Source organism: Protopterus annectens, chromosome 7.part0, assembly GCF_019279795.1.
Source record: "Protopterus annectens isolate FY-2018-M chromosome 7.part0, PAN1.0, whole genome shotgun sequence".
In the NCBI taxonomy this organism is placed as follows: Eukaryota; Metazoa; Chordata; order Ceratodontiformes; family Protopteridae; genus Protopterus; species Protopterus annectens.
The window spans coordinates 1,536,942,800-1,536,958,027 of record NC_056739.1 but is presented as its reverse complement, the minus strand read 5'-3'; the positions used below and the strand labels follow the sequence as shown (position 1 = coordinate 1,536,958,027).

The 15,228-nt window shown below is 38.2% G+C and overlaps 1 protein-coding gene across 5 annotated transcripts in view; it reads right to left on the bottom strand.

Annotated features, from left to right (window-relative positions):
• Nucleotides 1-15,228, bottom strand: part of IQSEC1 (IQ motif and Sec7 domain ArfGEF 1) — a 2,803,266-nt gene that overhangs the window by 2,235,633 nt on the left and 552,405 nt on the right. Inside the window, exon 1 of one of the 5 annotated variants that reach the window (XM_044078079.1) lies at nucleotides 10,872-11,170. The exons of 1 other annotated variant lie outside the window; for it this stretch is intronic. In XM_044078079.1, the coding sequence (XP_043934014.1) occupies nucleotides 10,872-10,894 (23 nt within the window). In that variant the 5' untranslated portion in view covers nucleotides 10,895-11,170. Of the gene's footprint in view, nucleotides 1-10,871; nucleotides 11,171-15,228 lie in introns of those variants that run through there. 3 more of the 5 variants (XM_044078080.1, XM_044078073.1, XM_044078074.1) reach the window with 3 other exon arrangements.

Here is a 15,228-nt window from a genome sequence, read left to right as displayed (position 1 = left end):
TTTGGTTTTAGTGGGTATTTTACATTCATACTCAACTTTGATGTTCCTAATGGTTCCCTTAAGTACTCTATTTGCTTAAGTGCACTTTTAAGGTAGATAGAATGAGACACCTTATCAGCATTAAGCAGTTTCTTCATCTTGTTATGTAATTTATTTATTTGGTTATTCCACTATAGGGGTTTTAAATTTATCATTATATTTGGTGTGAATAAGGAATGCCTTATCAATACAGCTATTTAAGGAGTAGTAGAAGTCAGAGGCCCAGGAAGTAGCTTTAACAATGAGACCCATCAGAGGAGGATTAGAGTAGCATTTGTTTAGCTCATCAAGTAACTGATGATTGTTTTTGAGAAGACACAGTTTGTTTTTGAGAAGACCCTAAACACTGAGATATTTGCATTGGAAGAAACACCAGTTTTAAAGACAAAAATTACTGATTTATGGTCTTATTTAACAAGTCATGATAATATGCATGGCGCTATGTAAGAAATGACCAAATTTGTGAGGACCAGATGAAGGATATCAAGGCACCTAGTAGGATGGTTAACTATCTGTGAAAGAGAGTTAGCATTTATAATGTAACAGAATCACTGGGCATGCTGACCACTGGCATTGTAGGTCAGCCAGTTTATGATTAGTATTAAGGTAAAGTGTTAAATGGAAATTACAGCTAATGTGTTAACTCATTCACTCCAATGGAGCTCAATAAGTTTACAGTGTAACTTCCAGTGGGCGGAGCCTAAGACTTTGAACAAAATCAAATTATGTCCTCACATTTCAAACACATGTTCACATCTCTGGAACTATAAGGGTTATGAAAAAAGTGTAAATGGCAAACTCTTCAGCACAAACTATTTTTTTAGTGGTAATATTCTTTAGGTTCTAGGTCATAAACAGAATTTTATAAGTCACAGTAAACACAGTAACAATTACATTTGTAATATTTTGAAAACAACTTATAATATCTCAGCAACCACTCAAGTTGCGCATATATTGTCAGCAGCATTTTATTCATCTAGGTGAGAGCTTTCATATGAGGCTAAACTAGTTCTATCTGTGTTACTTGGTTGTTGAGATATTTAAAAAAATGTGAAAATTATATCTAAATATATTTAATATCATAAAAACAACAGTTAATATCTATTTACCTGTACTAGACAGAGGTCAAATATTAATTCAGTTGAGTTTGTGATTGTGTAAGCTTTAAGATGAAATCTTTTAAAACCTTGTAAATAGCACAGTTTGGGAATTATTGAAGTAAATATGAACAAGCAATATTTGACGCCTAGAGGCATCAGTAGGAGTTAACTGCATATGCAACTGGAGGCGTCACTCGGATGTAAGTTAAGAAAACTATCATGCTCAGAAGGGGACACAGAGGGTGTTATATAGCTATCTATGAAGTGGTAACTAGCCTTGTTTATGGTGATTTGGCCTTTTAGGAGTTCTCATGAGGTGTCCAAAGGAATATGTTAGGAGGTGATGATATCCATGACAAACACTGATGCTCCCCCATAACTGTCAGTAGGTTTGAAGACATGCCCAGCATTATACACAGGAAAAGAGGGATAGCTTTAATTGCTCTGAAACAATGTTTTAGTAATTCCACATACATGAATGTGTTCAAGCTGTAGGAGAGTCTGAAGGGCAGTTTCACTTTTTCTTGTCCCCTGGGCCATAAGGTTAGGTGAAAGCCTATCACTTACTTTTAACTGCTACAAGCATTTTCTATTAATTTCAAACACTGGACTCATTTTTTACAGCATCCCACACCTAGACTTTGGAACAAATCATGAACAGGCTTACAAACAGAAGCATCTTCCAAAGGTCAAGAAAGGTACACAGGGTAGCTGTAACTGGTCATCATCTTCTTTCGGCTGCTCCTGTCAGGGGTCGCCACAGCAGATCAACTGTTTACATTTCTTCCTGTCCTCTGCATCTTGCTCTGTCACACCAACCACCTGCATGTCCTGATTTCTCCATATGATTGCATTGTCCCTTGTAACATTCTTTTTTTTAATAGTTAAAAAAGCAATGCAGATTGTGTTGTTTGTCACTTCTCCTGCATAGGTGTGCTGTGCAAGCATGGGAACATAAGTACCATATTCATGCACAGTAAATCAGCCCTCAGAAGACAACGAGGAAGAAGACTGAAGTACCCTTATAAAAAGAAATTATTGAACTCATTCAAGTCTATAGCACCATTTTGTATACTTCCCGTTATGACCCATAACTCCTTATGACATCCAGACCTTTCTTGGTCCTGACTTTTTAACTAAGTGACTTACCAGCTTATAATAGGCAGAAATAAAAATGGTAAGGATTTCTTAATAAAATGATAATAAGACTGTTAATTTAGGATACCCTGCAATAGAATAGCCTCGATTATATTATGCTTTTTAAGTTGATTTTTTTTCTTTCTTAAAAAATGTAATTGTACAATACCAATAATCCATTTGTGTTTTTGAGTATATCAGGATTTACCCAAGGTAGGCTTTGTTTAATCATTCAGACTTCGACCTTGTGATCAGTCACACCGACCATGTGTAAATCCTGATATACGTTTGCACAGTCATGGATTATTGCCAAAGAATAACAAGGCCTACTGGCAAAAGGTCAAGAAAGGTACACAGGGTAGCTGTAACTGGTCATCATCTTCTTGTGGCTGCTCCTGTCAGGGGTCACCACAGCAGATCAACTGTTTCCATTTCTTCCTGTCCTCTGCATCTTGCTCTGTCACACCAACCACCTGCATGTCCTCTCTCACCACATCCATAAACCTTATCTTAGGCCTTCCTCTTTCCTGTTACCTGGCAGCTTCATCCTTAGCATCTTTTTCACAATATACTCTGCATCCCTCCTCAGCACTTGTCCAAACCAACGTAATCTTGCCTCTCTGGCTTTGTCTCCAAACTTTCTAAGCTGGGCTGACCCTCTAATATACTTATTCCTAATCCTGTCCATCCTCGTCACACCCAGTGCAAATCTTAACATCTTCAACTCTGCCACGTCAAGCTCTGACTCCTGCCGTTTTGTCAGTGCCACTGTCTCCAACCCATATAACATAGCTGGTCTCACTACCCTCTTGCAAACCTTCCCTTTCACTCTTACTGTTACTCGTCTGTCACAAATCACTCCTGACACTCTTCTCCACCCACTCCATCCTGCCTGTACTCTGTTCTTCACCTCTCTTCCACACTCACCATTACTCTGAACTGTTGATTCCAAGTATTTAAACTCTTCCACCTTCCCCACCTCTACTCCCTGCATCCTCACCATTCCTCTATCCTCCCTTTCATTCACACACATATATTCTGTCTTAGTCCTGCTGACCTTCATTCCTCTTCTCTCTACAGCATATCTCCACCTCTCCAGGGTCTCCTCCACCTGTTCCCTACTCTCACTACAGATTACAATGTCATCTGCAAACATCATAGTCCACGGGGACTCCTGTCTGATCTCGTCTGTCAACCTGTCCATCATCATTACAAATAAGAAAGGGCTCAGAGCTGAACCTTGATGTAATCCCACCTCCACCTTAAACATATCAGTCACTCCCACCGCAGACATCACCGCTGTCACAGTACCCTCGTACATATCCTGTACAACTCTTACATACTTCTCTGACACTCCCGACTTCCTCATACAATACCACAACTCCTCTCTAGGCACCCTGTCATATGCTTTCTCTAAATCCACAAAGACACAATGCAACTCCTTCTGACATTCTCTGTACTTCTCCATCAACACTCTCAAAGCAAACATTGCATCTGTAGTGCTCTTTCCTGGCATGAAACCATACTGCTGATCACTAATCATCACCTCCCTTCTTAACCTAGCTTCCACTACTCTTTCCCATAACTTCATGCTGTGACTGATCAGTTTAATCCCTCTGTAGTTACTACAGCTCTGCACATCACCCTTATTCTTAAAATTCGGTACCAAAGCACTTTTTCTCCATTCCTCAGGCATCCTCTCACTTTTCAAGATTCATTAAACAATCTAGTTAAAAACTCCACTGCCATTTCACCTAAACACCTCCATGTTTCCACAGGTATGTCATCTGGACCAACAGCCTTTCCGTTCTTCATCCTCTTCATAGCTATCCTTACTTCCTCCTTGCTAATCCACTGCACTTCATGATTCACTATCCACACATCATCCAACCTTCTCTCCCTCTCATTCTCTTCATTCATCAGTCCCTCAATGTACTCTTTCCATCTGCTCAACACTCTCCTCGCTTGTGAGTACATTTCCCTCATTATCTTTTATCACCCTTACCTGCTGCACATCTTTATTAGCTCGGTCCCTCTGTCTAGACAATTGGTACAGGTCCTTTTCTCCCTCCTTAGTGTCCAACCTTTTATTCAACTCATCATACACCTTATCCTTAGCCTTCGCCACCTCTGTCTTTGCCATGCACCTCATCTCCTTATACTCTTGTCTACTTTCTTCATCTCTCTGTGACAATCCCACTTCTTCTTCACCAACCTCTTTCTCTGTACACTCTCCTGTACTTCTTCATTCCACCACCAGGTTTCCTTGTCCTCCTTCCTCTTTCCAGATGTCACACCAAGCACCTTTCTAGCCATCTCTCTTACTAGCTCTGCTGTAGTTACCCAGCTATTCGGTATAACTGGTGTGCTGCATAATTATGTCATTACAAACTATCTCAAGAATGGGACTGCTTAGAATGAAGGAAGAACACTTCAATACTAACTGATGTTTGGGCAATTACTATTGACAAACAGCCATAGGCTGATATGTCCACAGACAAGGACCGCTATTTGCCCATGAGTGCCTTTTTGTGCTCAAATTTATCTATCCCATTTCGTTAGAGATTCGCTTTACCAATCTCATGATCAATAATTACATATTACCCCTAATGAGAATGACTGGATTCATACCATAGATAATTTGATGCAAATTATTATTATTATCAATCCTCTACTGTATGAATATTTCATATGTTTGACATTTTAATTTGTTCTAAGAAACCAACTGTGTAAGAAGCTGCTTTTTTAAAGACCTCATTATGGCTAGATTTGTTCTCCAAACAACTAGATAAGTAGTGTGTCGGTGTGGTCAGTTAAAAACGCCACACTGTGCAGGCACTGCGCTAAGACTAGGAGAGTCTAAAGGATAGCAGTGTAGTATTCAAAAGGAGCCATCTGCTGAAGCAGTATTACAGATCGCAGTTTGTGTCTGAGCAATAGTCATCCTAGATGGTAGTAGGTAAATGTGGTGTAACACTGCTTTGTGCGGTTTACTACCAAAAGCTTGAAATGCAATTCGTTTGTTCATTACAATGACCCACAACAACGAAAATGACAACATTTTTACATTGACATGTTGACTATCCTTTCCCCAGCATCCGCAGTCGACGTTATTTGACATAACAGAAGGTGATGTCGGACACCAAGGATATTCAGCTCAACATACCATGAGTATTTCACTTCAATAACACACGTTTTTACTGTTTTGCAGGGGGGGGGCAATCCCCCTGCACCCTTCCATGTGGGGGGATTATGCCCCCAGAACCCCTGCAAATTATGTATACCAACTCCAAGATTATACTACAATGAGGAAAAGGTTAAATTCCCTGGTCCTCACTGTACCACGATCTCCATTCACAATGCTGAACCCATAATAACGAAGCACTCTTCCGTTTCACATTGTGCATCTTTGAAATCATACTTTCCATCACCTGCTGTTCGATCACCTGCATTTTGTTCTTTTGATGGTAAACACCTTTGTGCATATAGGGGCATTGCAATAGTGCATGATATAAAAGAAATGCCAGAGCTGTAGCCCTATCTAGTATCCTTCACCTTGAACAGTGCTGAGGACAGTGTAATGATTTAACTAATCTACAAAATAGTTCACTTAGTTAGGACTTTTTACCTTGAAAAACCATAAGCATCTGAAAAATTAATACTGTGATGGGAACTGACACCATTCCTAAATCACAGCATAGATAAAGTTCGTGAACTCAGTTTACTTCAGTCATTTTTGTTTGCCAATAATGCTCCTCAGAGCACCAGCAATAAACTGCTTCTTTCTGTGTTACAGGTACTGGTGACATTTAAGTATGCTTGGAAATTCTTGGACTTTGACAGATCCCATGTAGTGAGTACTGAGTCTGAGGCATCGTGCTTAGCTTACTGACTAGAAGACAATTAGGTGACCATAGCCCTAAACACACGGAGCAGAAACATGCACACTGCGAAGGAAAAAATCATTTATGGTTTGCCTAAAGAATTAATAGATTTATATAAAAAAACACCTTTTATTAAAATGTGTTGCAATGAAATGTAACAGTTTAACAGACAAAAATAAATTAAAATGTCATTTGGTGTCGTAATTCGATATTAATGATCTATGATTTTATCTGTTAATTTATTTAGTCTTGGTTTCTTTGAATTTGGCGATATTATTTTATTGTACTGCTTATTTAACAATACACCTCGCTGTTCCTATGGAGACAGAAGCATTTGGACAAAGTAGGTCTGCTTACAGAGTTTTATTGCACTAGATGAAAAAAAAAACACTTTTACTGTCATCTTCCGCCTTGCAAATTCCTCAGCTCTATATTCTCTAGAAAGCTTATAGCCAAAGTCTAATGCATGCACGATGTTGTGCTTATTAATCCTATAGAAAGACAAAGACGAGGAAAGACCTCCACTGTCAACTTGTTAACTTTGCACTTGTATCTGCTCTATGATGAAAGGTAAGCAAGAGAGGGAAAGGGTGTGCCAAACAGTTGAGGTGTCACACCAGAGATGGCTTGCAATCACAGAGATCCTGGGTCAGAAACAGGACCAGCTTTTATGACTCATGCCGAGTTGATGAAGCAGGTGCAAAGTAGATATCTATATATCTATATGGGTTCCCTTTAAATCATTGAATGTTCAGAACATTGAAGTTCTGATCATCGAGACCAGAACATCGAAGGTTTAAAGTGGAAGTGCCAGGTAAGTAAAATTGTGGAATGTTGGATGTGTATGCAGTGCAGCAAGGTGCCCTGCATGTTGTGTGCGTGTGTGTGCCATCTGAGTGTTGGCATTCTAGGTAGAGTACGGGAAATCTCCTGTTTAGCACTACCGCATATAGCAGTAAACGGGAGATTTCCCTTACCCCACTTTTGTGCGATCTCAGAGTTGGAATATTAAAGTGGGGGGGTGTGGGGGGCACAGCCCCCCTGCATAACATAGTGTTTGTGATTTTTTTTTTTTACGGTTCATTTTGAATTTTTGATGTTCTGAACATCGATGTTCTGGTCTCGATGATCAGAACGTCGATGTTCTGAACATTCGATGATTCAAAGTGAATCCATCTATATCTATTTATCTATATAACATTGAATTTCATATGATTGAAACCATATGAGCAATGTCTCGGAATACTGAAATTCCAAAACAAATCAAAAAAAAAAAATTGAAATGTTTCTGCAGGGGGGCAAGGCCCCCTGCAGCCCCACACCCCCACTACTTAAATATTCCAACTCAGACATTGCACTACAGCGAGGAAAAGGGAAATCTCCCATTCCGTGCTGTAAACAGATCTCTGTTCACAATGTTGGGATTCTGAAAGCTCAGTCATATGGTCTTGGCCATATGAAATTCGATCTTTCAGGATTTTGGCATTGTGAAGTGTTCCCATATATATGGGAACACTTTATATGCTCGAAATTCTAAAATATCAAATTTTAGAATCTCAAGCCTATAAAGTCGAATGGACGGAAATCGCAAACCCGGAAATGTCAAATGCAGAATGTCAAACCTGCGGTACGGATAGCGCGTTAGATAAGTGTACTTTTTTGGGGTTTTGGTGAGAGTTTGTGTGTGGTTGAGTGTTTTGGGAAGTTTGAAGTGTGGGTTGGGGTAGGTGTTGTGCAGTGTGAATGTGTTAGTGTTGGGAGTGCTGGTGTTTGTGTGTATGTGATGTGTGTTTGTGCGGGGGGGGTGTGGAATGTGCTGTGCTGGGCTGTGTGTGTTATGGACTGTTGTGCAACCTCAGAGTTAGGATATATTAGTGGGGGGTGCATGGGAGCTTGCCCCCCTGCATATACTAAGGGTAGGTTTGTGTATGTTTTTGGTTGTGTGCATGTGTGTTATGCTTGTTGTAGGGAAGTGTTGGGAGGTGTGTATGTATGTGTTTTCTAGTGTGTGATGTGTGTTTTTTGGGATTTTGTGGATTCGCAATTTTGGGTGTCGGGTTTATGTATGTTCGGTGTTTCGTGCATTCGACTTCATTCGAGATTATGAAGTGAATCCATTTTATATATATATATATACACATCTAAAATGATAAAACACACTGCTGTTCCTATACCTGAAAAGAATAATGGCTTACTCACGCTGATGCACATGACTGAATTTTAAAATCATAATGTCAAGAAGGGCCTTTATCTATTAAAATAAGGACATTAAATGAACAATAAAAATAGTGGTGAGCTTTGTAGCTGAAAATATTTTTCTGACTGCTCGTGTTATTTCCTCTCACCAGGTAATGAGCTTTTGTTAAAATGCCTTTCCTTTCTAGAAGCTTTGCTTCTACTCATATCCCATTCGCTTCATGATTCAGGTAGTCATTCAGCTCATACATACTTTGTGCAAAGAAATAACCTCAGACAATTTACTGGTGATGCGACTTTGCACTGTTTGATACTCAGTGCTGCCCGATATCAAGGATCAAATCCCAAATACACCCGTCATGATCAGAAGGCTTAGCATGTTTCTGTTTTTTTTCTCTCTTATTGCCTCATTGCAGGATTACGAATACTAATAGTGCCACTCAAACATTATGCAGTGTCCTGTCCACACCAAATTCTAACGCCCTAAGCATGCCCACAGCACAAGTACCAGTGTAAATGATCACTCTTCTGCAGGAAATCTGCAGAATGAAGTAAGCACACCCATTCTTATAAGCCCTTAGTGACTTAACTGCCCTTGGGGCAAATTACGGCTACAGTATCGTAAGATGTTTAGTTTGCTTGTCATGTCATTCCAAACAAAAGTGCTAATAAAAATGCATAACTCTGTAAGATGGGGACATAAATTTTATCTATTGACTGAATCTGTTGAACGACAAATATTTTGTACTCCAATCAGCAATAATGCTTGTAAAAAACATTTGATTTTAACTCAAACATTAATTTGTTCTATTTAGTTTATACCTCAAGTTAGTATACATTTATATCCATATATATAAAATTTGCAACAAACTTGGAATTCAGTTCAGTGTTTCATTCCTCTTAGCCAAAGATGTTTTTTATGAAGTACATCGTGTCTGAGAAAAGCATCAGTCCTTAGGTAAATGGTTTCTCCATTCCAAATCAACACATAAGCAGCATGCATATTGCTATCCTAGAAGTTACACCTGTATAACAGATGACCACAAAATGATTACTTTACTTTCTAGGACTGTTAGACCCACGTTTCCTATTTTTTATTACATTGGAAGTAATGCCCACTGTATCTGAAATGAAACACACTTCTGCGAAGTCTTGTTTGTTCTGAATTTTAAGTACATCTGCTTATAGTTCCCTTTTCCTTACACCATCTACCCCACCCCAAGGCAAGCTGGACTGTTACTCCATACAAGCATTTCTAGGGTATGATTTCAGCATTCCAAGATGTCACGAAGAGTTACTTACTGTACTAGGTAAACCCCCTGCAACCATAACAAATATAGCATGTATAACAACTGAAGACACAAACTGTTCATCTAGAGATTGATTTTCAGTGTCAGAGGACACAGAAGGAGGGAAAGATCTGTAGATTTTATTTTTATTAGCAGCATTCTATTTATTTATGACCAACCTTGATTTATATCATTCCGTTTGACAGACAATATATCATTTCTGAGTAAATATTTGCTTGCATAAACCAAGAAGTCAGGCCACCTTCTTACTTAAGAGTTCTGAAACAATCTAAAAAGTCGTATTTCTCAATCTGCTATTGAAAATGTTCTTAACCTCCAGGCCGTCGTCTCCTGTACCCATCTTATTTATTCAGTATACTCAGACTTAGCAGGGTAAACAGCTATGGCCACATCTTGCATCACCCCTTTATGACTGTGTGGATAAGTGATTATTGGTTCCCCTAGAAATGACCCACAAAAAGGACCACGCACCATTTCTATAAATACATGCCTGAGTCTGTGATGTCACACACACACAGTGCAAACCTTGCCAACATTTTCTTCTGACAGTAAACATACATGCTGTTAGCTCTCCAGTCAGCTGTGACAAGTCATGAATTAATCTTGCCACATTAATAAAAAAAAAAAATCCATTTCCCATTTTATTCTTTATATTTTTGAAATATTGCATTTAATTATTTGGGTTTTCAGGCTCTAAAAGGCATAATGATATTGAAGTGATTTGGTGACAGCTAATTTCTGTATGACAGTGTACAGAAATCAATGTTTTGTACGCACAAATGACATGCTACAGACATTTATATTTTCTTTGGAGTAAGCTTATTTTATCACACACATACATATACATACATGCATACACATACATATGCATGTAGCGTTCTGCTATTTTAGTTAGCTGATGAGTTATTGCCTTATGTGTGGTGCCTTAGTCCTTCAACATAGCAAAGAAGATCAGCATATAATTAAAATATACATTAAAAAATGGCTAACATAGTGTCTTATCAAAGTGGATGGATTGTTCATCCAGAAATATATAACCAAGGAAGATGCAAGCAAAATTTATTCCACTCCAGCAGCTAAAATGGCTTCAAGAAGTCAAATATCAGCAAACTCCTTATGTGCATTTTAGGACCCCCAGAATGCAAACATACCCTCAACTACTTGGCTTAAGACCCTCCCACAGCCAGAATAATATTTCTACTTACAAATAATATCTTCTGCAAGCCATCTTGGTGCTGAGTTGTTGCTGTTATAATAAATCGAGAGGTCAGACGGGGCACACTAGAAAGATGCAAAACTCCTCATCCCAGCCGCTGCCTGTTCATTCAAGCCTTAAGCACAGAGGGACAGCACACGCAAGTGACTCTGTGATGTAACAAACATCAAGCCCTGCATCAGATGAACCAAAAGCAGCTCTAGGGTTGGTATTAACCTCACTGTGCATTTCTGTTATTAGAAAGGTTAGGACACTGGAGGAATAAATGGAAACTCTGCAGGCTAAGATTAGTTCTGAAGGTTCACTGTCTTAAGATTACACCCATATTTGAAATATAAAATAGAAAAATGACGCAGCTTTGCCTCACATTTTTCAGGCTTGTCACATGCAACAAACTAAATGTTCAAGAATTAATTCTTTTACCTCACTGTGGTCAATATAGTACAGTCCAAAACAGAAACAGGAGATTGGTCCCTTCATCTCCATGGTAACAGGAGTATTTGTCAAGGCAGAACCTACCCCTCCTTATAGATGGATTAGTTCAGTCATCTTTACGAGTACTATGTGAAAGCACTGCCAGAGGTAAAACTTCCACATCAACATAAAGACAAACAGCAGCAAATAACTGCGCACTAAACAGTTAATTTTTAAATCAGGAATTGCCAAGCTTTTTTATTTCTATGTTGCACAACAGAAGCACTGCCTCTGCTTTTCTATGCAGGTATGTGACATACCATGAAGGGTGTTACACAATGAATTTTGTTCATTTCTTGTACTTACCCCTAGTCTCATTACTTCAGGATGGAACTGCTCTCTGTAATGTACAGGGTAAGATCATAGAATTTAGAACAAACTCAAATTTTGTTTTGCTAAGCATTCAGTAATAACATTTTTTTTTAAATCAGGCTGATTAATGTATAGGGTAGAAACATTAAATTGTAGCAACTGATGAGATATGTAGCTGGGATGTGATTTTATTTTACTAAGCAATCAAAAGTAATGTAACTACCTTCCACCAAATACTTGTCACAGTTACTGTTATAATTTTTTATGACACTAAACAGAAAGATGTTATGAAGTACAACTGTAGATGTGTGTGCACGCCTTTATGTGCTTGTGAGTGTGCATCCAGGTCTTGGACGTAGAAGGTCTCTTCTGCCAGTTTATACACACTATATGTCAAATCCCCCACAAGGCATCCCACTTTAGTCTGAACTATAGTTAAGTTTCTAAGCCAAGAGTTGCTATTTATTTCATATTTCAAGATTTGCTATGGTTATACTTAGCCCATATCTATTATCTCTTGCCTTCTGTCTGTCTCTCACTTTCTGTGTCTATGTATAAGCATGTATACAGGTGTATATATATATATATATATATATATATATATATATATATATATATATATGTATTTATATATATATTTATATATGTGTGTATACATACTATATATATTTATATTTTTTATATATATTTATATGCATGCATATTTTATATATATGGGTCCCATGAACTTTGTTGAAAGATACTTTGGTCACCACCTGTTTAATCGACCAAGTTTGGTTGACTAAACAGATAGCCGACTGGTATGCAAGATCAACAATCCCCAGTTAGGGAAATATACTCACTTCCCCAGTGACTGTGCAATCTGTGATTTAGAATATAGAATAGGAAGGGCGGTGCAGGAGGGCTTGCCTCCTGCAAAAAAAAAAATATATATATATATATATATATATATATGTATATATATATATATATATATATATATATATATATATACATACACACACACACACACACACACACACACACACACACACACACACACACACACACACAAACTTTTGCACTTATGGTCTGCATTAGAACTACAAGGACCAGTCTACTCCTTGGTTAACAAAGGATTAAGTGACTGTTGTCTACAACTACAAATTTCAGGTAAGGAGTTTAAAATTTCCAAGGAGTATTTACAAGATCACTTTTAATAAGTAATCTGCTTATTGCTAGTGGTGTGCAGATGTACTAGCTGTTTTTTCTGCATTTTCAAAAATTTATTCTTTTCTACCATTAACAGTAGAGACTTCTGCTTAATGAATATGTAGTCCTGCAAGGTGGTAGAATGATGCAGAAGTCAATGTTACTGCCTCTCAGCACTCGGTTTGCCAGTTCAGTTTCAAGACAGAAACCATCTTCAAATCCTTTTCATGTCCATGTGAGTTTTTTAAGCATCCCTGGTCTCTCCCTCAAAGACATGCTGATAAGTAAACTGGACATCTACTAAACTGTCCCTCAGTATGAGCATGCACACTTGCATATGTGTGTGTTTGTGTGTGTGTCTGGCTGTCAGTTTGTCTTACAGTAGACTGGCATCCTGTCTAGAACTGCATCTCTGCTTTATGCCCTACTTGACAGATTTGACTCTGGCTACTCCAAAGCAAGACCCTGAATAAGATATATAATAAACCAAATGCAGCATAGTAGAGTACAAAATACAGACCTATTACACCTGACAAAGGCTTCAGTCCCACTGCTGCATCTTAGCTTGGAATTTCCTGTGATGAACTTGGTAAAAAAAAGTTCATCACATGCAGTAATTTCTTCTGTGAAGATCACATATGAATAGTAATTATGAATATAAACTAACTAGTTATAAAACATTGCTAAAAACAAATTAACTACAGAGAGAAGTCATGTAGATTTCAGTAATCTACTGAACATTCACAATCCAGGTGTCTTTTCCTTAATCTATGCAATTTCCTTGTACATTTTTGAAGGACTGCTATATGAAATGACCGATTCTGCAAAATGTTTGATAATTTCACAATAAAGGTGAAAAACCATGTTGACACATACCATCACTAAGCGGAGCGTTACTGTAGGATAACACCTAGTTTACTAATATAAATGGTAATGAACTACTCCTGACTCATTCACAAATTAGCAACAGGCATGCAGTCTTGCCCCTGACTCATTCACAGATTAGCAAAAACCATTCAGCCTTGCAAGTTTCTAGAGACTTAAAATGCTTAACTGAAAACAAGTAAATACCAGGTTTAGTCTGCAGGTTAATTACAGAAAACAGTCAACATAAATAAAACCTGCATCACTGTTTGATATGTGATACAATGGAGTCAGAGACATCACACAGCATTTTGATCACAGGAGGCTGAAACATTACTATCAGAATGCAAAGCAAGATTTATACAATTAAAATAACTGAGCAAAACAACCTGGCTGCAAATTGCTAGCTGGAACAATATACAATATAATCTGAATATCATCAGGATAATCCAGAAACAGACCACTGAGGTCTGAGATTTTGGCCATTTCTTAATTATTGTACTGACTGCCTCCAAAGGGTCATATGATCCATACACCACTTAGTAACATTATGGGAGACCGGATACTTTAGGCTGCTGGGAAATCTGTAAGAAATGCATATGTGTTTCCTTGTGGGGCGTGGGGGGTTAGAAACAGTAGTACATGTTTAGAATTTGGTGCCTAAAGTCAGAAAGCAGAAACTCAGGTCTGACATCATAACTTTAAAAGACACAGTATATGATATGGCTGAAGATTAGTAACATTTGGCCAACCAGATGTAATTGTTAGCTTGAGACTAGCACCACAGTAATGGCATTGGGGGAAGTCAGGTAGAATATTTATTCCTGCGGACATGAAGCTTCACCAGAATTTGATGATCAGAGCAGTGAGAGGTCTTCCTCTGTTCATTTTTTCATTACTGTCTAGGCATAACAGCTTCATTATGACATCACATCCTTGGAACCAATCGCTAGCTACCATGGGGGTATGTATAAAAAAAATTAAATACTGCAATGTTCAACTGAGTCATCATTCTTAATGCAGTGAACTGTAGTCCCTGTGGTACAGGGTTTGATTTCTCAGCTCTTATTTAATTAACATGAAAAAAGACATTTAACAGACTATTTTATACATTTGTTGGTTATAAGGATATTTGTGAAGTCATACGTAGATGATTAATAGTATTATGAGCAGATGGGTGCCTCATGTCACACAACATATTTGGCAATAAAAGAAAGGTGAGTAGAATATTTGGCGTTGGTGGTCACTGAAGTTATTTTGTTTCTAAGTGATCCACTGGCTGACTTTGGCTCTAGTTGGGCTGTCTGATGTGGTAAATGGATTTTGTGTAAATGAGGAGTGAGGCAAAGTGTTGGTGAGATTTGGTTCTTGTGCAGTTTGGGAACCTGGAAACTAGGAGTTTGATCTGTTTAGGTGTACTTGACACTTGACATACTGGCAAAGATAATGGATTATACTGGCTGTTATATTTTTTTGTCTTCACTGATGAAGTGGGACAAAACAAA